This window comes from Brachyistius frenatus, unplaced genomic scaffold (genome assembly GCF_029030835.1).
Source record: "Brachyistius frenatus isolate BFR_SWC_R1_liver_20210118 unplaced genomic scaffold, ASM2903083v1 Contig_2, whole genome shotgun sequence".
NCBI lineage: Eukaryota > Metazoa > Chordata > Actinopteri > Embiotocidae > Brachyistius > Brachyistius frenatus.
Genome location: NW_027210601.1, coordinates 5,521,848 through 5,531,786, shown reverse-complemented (window position 1 = coordinate 5,531,786; position 9,939 = coordinate 5,521,848). Strand labels below are relative to the sequence as shown.

The 9,939-nt window shown below is 47.1% G+C and overlaps 1 protein-coding gene across 1 annotated transcript in view; it reads left to right on the top strand.

Annotated features, from left to right (window-relative positions):
- Positions 1–2,026: 2,026 nt before the first annotated feature.
- The window catches only part of sdc3 (syndecan 3), a 39,746-nt gene continuing 31,833 nt past the window's right edge, over positions 2,027–9,939 (top strand). The window contains exons 1-2 of the mRNA XM_069695592.1: positions 2,027–2,034; positions 2,139–2,319. Of these exons, the coding sequence (XP_069551693.1) occupies positions 2,266–2,319 (54 nt within the window). The 5' untranslated portion in view covers positions 2,027–2,034; positions 2,139–2,265. The remainder of the gene's footprint in view (positions 2,035–2,138; positions 2,320–9,939) is intronic.

The window sequence follows — 9,939 nt, the reverse complement described above, 5'->3', positions numbered from 1 at the left end:
TAAAACCGAATCTGTGCCGTAGTGTCTGTTCCAGTCTGAATGAATGCGTCTGCAGCGATGCGACGACGCAGCGGGAGTCGGCGAGGGGGAGCAGGGAGCCTTGCTCCTGATGCTCTACTTTCTCCATTAATGAGGCTGGCACCTTTAATATCGCACGGCCCCGACTGACAACCAGCAACGCTGCCCCCCAGTAAGGAATAATTCGGACGATGTGTTCCGGTAACAATATGGCCGTTGTTTTTGATTCCCTGGAAAGATTATAATTAATACAATCGTGATTAGGAGCGCAACAGTGAAAGCCATCCGAAGTGATGTCAGAAGTGAAAAGCTGCTGGTGTTGAAAGTAAACGTGCGACTGCACCTATTGAGAAGCCTTTTACTCTGTTAATAATACGAGTAATGAGCCCAAGGAGTGCGAGAAGATTACCGGACTACACTGCAGTGTTGAGCAGGTGTCAATCACACCATCCCTTTTGGTCAAATTACATCCTTTTAAAAAAAGACTTGGAAGACAAATTAAACCTGTTCCCACCTGCCCAGCTTTTGTTCGGCGCTCGCTGCGCCTGAGCGTTGACATCCGGGGTGGGACTTTGAAAAATGAGTCCAGTTGTGTGTGACGTTAATGCCGCGGCTTTGTTGACTTCTTAAAACGAACTACAACCCATGAATTGAGGTTTCATGACCCTCCCTGTTTTTTTTAAACCATATGAAAGGGCACCGTAAGCGCAGGCCGTTGTTAGAGACACGAGTTATTGCTTCATGCTCGGTTGAATTACCAACCGGATAAAAGTGGTCAAGCCACACCTGGACTCACCTGGACTCCAACCACATCTGGACTCACCTGGACTCCAACCACACCTGGACACACCTGGACTCCAACCACACCTGGACACACATCTATTGTGGACCTCTGAGGCATACGTGTTGTTTGTTTGTTGGTAATGTTATTCATTGTGAAGTGAATACACACAAAAAGTAAAGCCTGAAGGGGAGTCTTGACGACCAACAGAGTCAAAGCTCAGCTATATAATATCTGGAATTAAAGAGAGCAAAACCAACCAAAAATTTAAAAAAATAAAAAATAATGTACTTGATTAGCTACGAAAAATCATTTTCATTGATAACTATTGAATGTGATTTAGCTGTTTATTTCTACAATGAGTGATCATAACTATTGGACATTTAAAGATGTATCGGCCTGTTTTCACAGCGTTTTCTTCGCAGTTGTTAAGGGACGATAACGGTTAGCTAAACTGCACGGTTGCTAGGCGACGCAAGTAGGCTAATTGTTACGCAGACACACACACACACACACACACACGTGTGAGAGAGAGAGAGAGAGAGAGAGACCACGACTCGACCAATCAAAACGAAGGACCGCAGCTGACCCGCTGTTAACAATGGCGTGCAGCCAAAAAAAAACCTACCTGAGCGCCGAAAGGTAAGCAGAACCTGCGTGAGTGTTTGTTGTTGTTGTTGTGCGTGCGTGCGTGCGTGCGCGCGTGTGTGTGTGTTTAAGGGTTGCTGGGTGCCTGAACGAGCTGCAGGGGGCATCCTCTCCTTCGCTCGCGGAGATTCCCCCCTCCGATCTTTCTCTTTAACACACACACACACACACACACACACACACACACACACACACACACACACACACACACACACACACACACACACACACACACACACACACACACACACACACACACACACACCCCTCCTCCTTGCCAAACTCCCAGGCCGGCCAGGCAGCGTCGCCATACGGAACATCCTGCCCTCAACGGAGAGGGGGAGGAGAGAGAGAGAGAGAGAGAGAGAGAGAGAGAGTGTGTGTACACACACACACACACACCGAGAGAGAGAGAGAGAGAGAGAGAGACGAGGTCTGGCGTCTCCCGGTTGTACATGATCAGTTTTCGAGCACAAAAACTCGGAGAAACCGGCAGAGAAGAAGGGGAGAGAAAAAAAAGAAAGCGGCCTCGAGGGGATCTCATTGCTTTTACCGGTGACCGGGACCATCGGCAGCAGCGGCAGCGCGTGAAGCCTTGGATTAAAAAAAAAAAGCAAGGACGGATGGTCGCGCGGACGGGCGGCGCGCTCTGAAGTTGGACAGACTACCGAGCCACCGAGAGAGCAAGCAGCGGCAGCAGCTTTTGTCCCCCCCCCCCTCTTCTTCTCCTCCTCCTCCTCCTCCTCCTCAACCCCACCTCCCAGCACCCCGTGAAGGCAGCGGCGGCACCGGGAGGCTGTGCCCGCACACTCCATACCATGAAGCTGCCTTGGCTACTGGCGCTGACGGCGCTGCTTGCTCGCGCCACCACGGTAAGCACGAGCCTCAAATCCTTTGTTAACCCGCGAGCTCTTTATTCATACAGGAGCCAGGACATGTTTGTGCGTGCGTGCAGTGTGTGCGCGCTATCATTAATGAGACGGTGACGGTCGGTGATCGGTAGGAAATCCTGCACTCGACCTACATATCAGCCCTTATTGGCCGTCCGCGACTCCCGTGCCCCCACCCCCCCCCCTTTTCTTTTTTTTTTTTTTTTTTAACAAACACACACACACACACACACACACACACACACACACACACACACACACACACACGCGCCTTTGTGTCTCAGTGTCGGGGGTTTATTGTGGCCTGTGTCCCCTTGAGTTAGGAGTTGTGTGTGTGTGTGTGTGTGTGTGCGTGCGTGCGCACGCGCACGTGTGTCGGTAATTAGCGGGTTATCTCTAATTGGGCTTGATTACGGGTGTTGGTGCGGGGCCTCGTTATGTAGCGTCTGTGTCACCAGCTCACATCCTGCCGTTAATTTGGGGGCTCCAGTCATACTGCGGCTTTAACGACTTTATTACCGGGTAGTCTCAGTAGGACGGTGTGTGTGTGTGTGCGTGTGTGTGTGTGTGTGTGTGTGTGTGTGAGGGGATGTTCGCACGTCTGATCTCCAACCTGTGAGGTGCACGCTCCTTAAAATGCCAGATGACGGCGACCTCATTGTCCAGGATGACAGAATCCAACCGGGGCATCCTCACGTTTTAACCGGAGGTTGTGTGTGTGTGTGTGTGTGTGTGTGTGTGTGCACGCGCACGGCGGTATGTGTTTGTGGCAAAAAGTGGGTGGGGTAACGGGAAAGTTAACGGCGATGCGGTGCTCGAACGAAGGTTTGGATGGAATGATGTCATCGGGAATCGCGAGGAGGGAATCTGATTAGGAATGCGCGAGCTCTCCACCACCACCACCTCTCTCTGCACACACCTCCTCTCCCGGAACCATCCATGCCGAGTTTCACGCTCCCCCGCCCCATAAACACGCCCACATCTTCCGTTACCGCGATTAATCCAGATTTATCCTATGAGCATGAGGAGGAGGAGGAGGAGGAGGAGGGAGGAAGCTCGCTGAATCATTGAGAGAAAAGGGAGCCAGCACCAAAAATAATCTAAATGCAGATCTACTTTTTAAGTAAAAAGCACATCTCTTTAATATCCACCCTGTGTATTTTATTATAGCTCACTATAGTAATTTTAGTGTCATTGCACAATGTCTTATGTTTTCTTTTCTTTTTTTTTTTTTACCTTCATTCATGGCTGCATCAAGCTGTTAGGGGGACCGGGGGCCCACACTGCCCCCCATGCCCTCTTTGCAAAGCACATGTATGCGCCAAGGGAATATTCAGACCAGAATAGCCAGTACTCTTTTGCTGGCGTGACACTCATAGATCCGCTCAAAAATGCTTAAAGCCATATACTGGAAATACTTTCTCAATAGTAATGTGTGCCTTTTCTTTTTCTTTTTTTTAGTAAAAATGAATTAATTTAGGGTAATGTGTATTAGCACAGCTTCATTTCAGGACATGTTTGTAAGCAGACCATAAAACTAACAATCTTTAAACTACTGTTGGTTTTAAATTACCCCGAAATGCAGAACTTACCTCTGTTGATGTTTGTATTTTAGTGGTGTAAATTCCCCAACACATGTTTAAATGGCTGAATGACCTGGGTCATTCGGTGGTAATCATTGCTATAGATCCTTAACCTCCAGCTGATCTAATCTGTCTTTAAGTGTCCAGATGGAGACAGGTGTGACTATATATATATAGATGGATAGATACACACACACACACACACACACACACACACACACACACACACACACACACACACACACACACACACACACACACACACACACACGGTGTAAGGAGTACACAGGAAGAGTCAGGTGTTACTTTGATAGGTGACAAACACACGTGTCAACAGTCTCATAATTACAAAACTCACCTCAGAGCAACCCAGGCCTTGAACGCAGACACGTGATCCATAGGCGCTGACCAGATCCTTCTTCAGCTGCGTCTTGGCTTGGAGCCAGCTGACTTTGTGTGTGTGCGTGTGTGTGTCGTGTCTTTTAAGTGATCCCTGGAGCTGTGTCTCTGTCGGTATTTCCTGTTGTCAGAGTTATGACATCATATCCGGGCCACTATATTTTCATGGGAAACTGGTTTTCCCACAGACATCTGTTGTCACCCACAGATAGTCTGTGTGTGTGTGTGTGTGTGTGTGTGTGTGTGCGCGCGCGCGCACATCCATTTGCCTTCATGAGAGCCCTGACTGTCCATCTGTCTGTGTGTGGGCTCAAAAATAGTGCCTATCCACTGCCAAAAACTTGTTCTCGCCAGCCCTCTTTCTTCTTGAAAAGTGTGTGTTGTGTGTGCGTGCGGCGGAAAAGCGTTGTGTTCTTGAGGATCATGTTTAACTCGTGTGATGAATCAGTGTTTTGTGCCTCCGACAGCAGACAAAGCCCCCCATAGAGCGACGAAGAAAGAGAGAAGGATGAAGAAAGAGGAAAAAATAGCTGGAGCGAGGCGGATTGAAGGAGAGTGAGGAATGTGAGAGGCAATTTGACACAGGAAGTGGGTCCTTCTCACCCTCCTGGAGGACAATGTCCCCTCACAGACACAAGCTGGCAGGTAGAAAACAGTGCCGGGTTGGAGGAGGTATTTAAGGTGTGTGTGTGTGTGTGTGTGTGTGTGTGTGTGTGTGTGTGTGTGTGTGTGTGTGTGTGTGTGTGTGTGTGTGTGTGTGTGTGTGAAGAGATGGGTGAGGGTGTGCGGGTCACCTTCCACTGGGTCGAGGAAATGAAAAGGATCATGGTTCATATCCGGAGGTGCGTCCAGTGGCCCGACGTCTGGAGGTGAGCGTGGACATAGTGAGAGAATAATGACAGCCTTCAGTGGGGGAAATATCTCCACCTCGTCTCCTCCCTTTGGCCATTTGTGTGTGTGTGTGTGTGTGTGTGTGTGTGTGTGTGTGTGTGTGTGTGTGTGTGTGTGTGTGTGTGTGTGTGTGTGTGTGTGTGTGTGTGTGTGTGTGTGTGTACACACATGCCGCACACCCCGTATCTAAAAAGCAATTTCTTATCACATGGGATGGAGCAGCTTGGCAGTTGAGGCGCATTTGACTGAAATTAGTTTTTCTTTCTCATGGAGGGAGTTTTGGTGTTTGATTCGACTCGGAGGGAATGGAATTTCCCATTTACTATTGGTGTGATAACAGCATGTGGGAACGGAGACACCTTCCTTCACAATACCGGTTATTTTCATATTTCCTCCTCCGAGCTGGAAAACGGCCAAGTCTGAAGTTTCCCTCGCTATAACTAAAAGCTCCGGACAGAAAATGCTCTCGGTTTAAATGAGGGTGAAGCAGCGGCCCGGAGAGAGAAACACATTGCAGCCATCTCCGGGACCTTTAACCTCCAATGTCAAAACTGCATACTCATAATTTCGACATCGCATTAGACCCTTCTCTGGATTTACCATTCATATTAGGAACCTGTGCGCTTGTGCTTTTTCCAGTCAGAAGCATGTGAGGGAACACAAAGAGGCTGCATGTCTTCAGCCAAAAGAGGAGAGAAGGTTTTTTCATTGCTTTTATAATACAGTGACACGATTTTACATCTAGACCACATTGTGATTAGATTTGTTACCACTAACTGTATTTTCATGATGATAATAATAATAATACAACAACAAAAATAGACATTAAGAAGTCTTTCATCTTTGAATCTCCAGCTCTTTCTGTCAGGCTGGAGTTGAGCCCCAATAGCTACCACTAATTAGAGGGTAGGTGCAGCCTGAGATACGAAACTCTGGGGCAAAAATAGTCCACTCATTGCCATTTAACTGCTGTGAGCTCTTGGCCACAAAAAAAGAAAAGCGACTCAAATGAGTATTAGAGTTGAAAGTGCTGAGAAAAGAGCTCAGGCTTTTGTGTTTTCACGCTTAGATTACTGTAATTTATTGTACTCTCAGCTCAGCCAATCAATGCAGCCGGTCTGCAGATGGTTCCCAATGCTGAAGCTCATCTCAAGACAAAAATGAAGCCCCTGAGCATATGCCTGAATTGCTGTGCCGTCTCTTAAAGTCTCTCAGGTCGCCTCGCTCGCGTCGTTCTCCGAACTCGAGTGAACAGGATAGTTTACAGCTCACTATTGAAGGTACATTCTGGTCATGTTCAACCTCACCTTTTTGTTTTTACTTTCATGGCCCATTTGGACAGCGTGTCACGGTGACTTTACACTCACCAGCTTTGGTGTGAGGATTTCGGGGAAGGTGACATCATACTGGGAGAACCAGCATAGCGAGTCCTGCAAATCTTTGAAGCTCAATTTTACACAAATGATTTCAGGCGATTATTCCAAATGAAGTTAAACACGGAAAGTGAAAAATACCAGTATTTTCCTTTTAAATCGTCTTTATATTACATCTTTTCTTTACTGACTTGATGTCATTTCTCGTCGTTTTTTTTTTTTTTCCCTTGCTGCTCTACACTGTGTGTTTTATACCGTGGCTAGATCACATAACTAAATCTTTGCTTATACACAGGCGGCCGTGTCGTGTTGTTTCTTTATTCCTTTATCATTAATGTAAATCTGTGTTCACGCTGCTCACTCCCAGTTTAGAAAATAATCACTTGTGCAATTGTGCAACGCGTACAACTTTCCCAGCGCGGCGTCTCTAAGTCATACCAACATCCTATCGGAAAGGATGCATTCATAGTCTGAATTCATTCAGCTGGAAACTTTGGCGTCTCTCTCTGTGACCAGCAATGCACACACACAAGTGCAGACACGCTCGCTCGCATATGTGCGCTGGTGCACATTAACATAGGAGTCCTGATTTATCTCGCACGCCCTGCGTACACACACACACACACACACACACACACACACACACACACACACACACACACACACACACACACACACACACACACACACACACACACACACACACACTCGCACGCACACTCTCGGCGCTTGTGAACAGTCGACGGTGGCGTGCAGCCGTTTTGTTGATTCAGTGAGTCAGAGGGAGACGGAGAACGCTGGAGGTGTTTTAGGTAGGTCAAAACAGGCTTGTGTAGATACTAAACCCACACACAGACTCGCTTGCAGTAATTGGGCAGCACTGCGCAGACATAGTCACATACATATCTCTGGAGTGTGTTTCTGTGTGTGTGTGTGTGGGGGGGGTTAAGATGAATATAGAGACAAGAAAAGGGAGGGGAGGGATGGATGGAGGGAGGGGAAAAAAAAAAAGAAGGGAGGTGTGCAGATCACAATATAATGAGGAAGGAGGGCAGGGCCTAAAATGGAGAGAGGTAAGGATGGAAAAAGAGTTAAGGTAATGGCGAGATGGCAGATAGCAGAATGGGTGATGTGAGAGTGGAAGAGAGGGAAGAAGGGAACAAAAAATAATAAGGGAGACGAATCGAGCGATCGAAAGAGGATGAGCAAAGAAGGAGTCAGGAAACGGAGGGAAGTGAAGGAACCAGAAGTGATGGAGACGGAAAGAAGATGGGCGATACCGGGACAGAGTGTGGGTGGCGGCGGGGAGACGAGGGCTGGATGATGGGGGTGACAGCGAGGGGATGGAGCGCGCCCAGAACGATGGAGATGGAGGGGATGGAGACGGAGTCCGGGATGGAGGGATGTCGAGAGAGAGAGAGAGAGAGAGAGAGAGAGAGAGGGGGGGGAGGGAGAGGCGTGCGCTGCTCATTCCCAGGAGACCGTGCTCTACCTGCTCTCCGCCGGCGTCACCATGACAACCAGCATGGCTGCCGCTGTCACAGCTTTATCGCCCCTCTCTCCTCTGCTCTCCATCCCATGCTCTTTTTTTTTTTTCCCCCTCTTCTTCATTCTGTCTCGTTGTCTTCTTGCTGCGCGTCTCATTCACAGCTTGTTTCACTCCGTTTTTCTGAATCCCTGCTTTTACTTTTTTCTTCCTCCTCTCCGTCTCCTTCCTCTGCGACCGCTCTCCTCCATTCTTTTCCATCTGTTCCTCGACAATGAATTAAAAAACTGGAGACGGAGAGACGGCAGTTGTGTTTCACCTTTTACAGTAGTGCGCGTGCGGATGCTTGTGTGTGCTTGTGCTATTACAGGACTCCAAATTAGAGAGCATAAATGCAGTGCCGTCTCCCAAAACCACAAAGCATTCTGGGATCTCTGTGCGTTAGAGCTTTCGCTATAAATAAAAAACCCAGAAACAGGGCGCCTCCTTCCCACTAACAAATCTTTGTGTGTGTGTGTGTGTGTGTGACAGAGGGAGAATCATAACTGCCTTCCACAGCATATTAACTATACACTGAGATAGTGTTATCATTTTTCACTCGTATCATTCGTGTGTGTTTGTATCTATTTAGTACCACTCTCTTCCCTCTCGTGTTTCCGTAACAACGAGGTAATTGCCTTAACGAAGGTCCGGATGGGTGGGGTCCCACGGAGCTTTCCTATGGAGCTGCTGGAATGTGTATTTCCTGGCAGGCGGCTGATAAGAGCCGGCCGAGGCCTCTATAAGGTCGGACCTCACACTCCCTACCGGACCCTGTGCATCGTCTCTGCGAGGCTGGCCTCCATCTGACCTCCAACACATGCCTCCCTCTATCTCCCTCTCCATCTGTTGCCCTGTTTGTCGACCGTTTTTGTCCGAAATTTACATTGAGAGCACAAACATTTTAGCATTGAAGTCTAGCATTGAATAATTAGTTGGGAGTTTGGCAGAGCAGCGCTTACTAGGCTCTTTTGAAACTTTCAGCTGTATATCACATGGTCTTCATCAGCTGGTCGCTCACATGTGATGGAGAATAATCTGTTGACATGAGCTCAGCGACTTTTATGACTTCTAAAATCATCTGGTTCTTGCTTCTAAAATGGGAGTGCATGTTTTTCTTCTATGATAATAAACGGAATACATTTAAGTATTTAATAACTGATGGGACAAAACAAGACATCCACATTAGCCTTTTTGAAATTGTGATGTTTTTATGGCCATTTCATGGACTATATGATTAACTGACTAACATAATCTTCAGATTAATTGATTATGAAAGTAATCATTAGTTGCAGCCACACACTGTAATTACCAGCAGTTTTGAAAAGCCATTCATCATTCAAATCAGTTGTTTAGAAAATATGCCAAACATACAGTTGAAACCAGAAGTTTACATACACTGTGCAAAAAGACACATAACACTTTTTTTCTCACTGTCTGAAGTTAAATCAGACTAAACCTCTCCTGTTTCAGGTCCGTTAGGATTACCAAAATTATTTAACTTTTGCTAAATGTCACAATAATGAGAAAGAATTTCTTAGAGAATTTTATATTACTTTCTTTGAGGTCAAAAGTTTACATACACCAAAAGTACTATGTCTTTAAACAACGTGGGCAAGCCCAGATGATGTCATGGCTTGTGAAGCTCCTGATAGGTTAACTGACAACATGTGAGTTAATTGAAGGCACACCTGGGGATGTATTTTAAGGCCACACCTCAAACACTCTGCTTCCTTGTTTGAAATCATGGGAAAGTCAAAAGAAATCAGCCAAGAAATCAGGGAGAGAATCGTGGAGCTCCACAAGTCTGGTTCATCCTTGGGTGCAATTT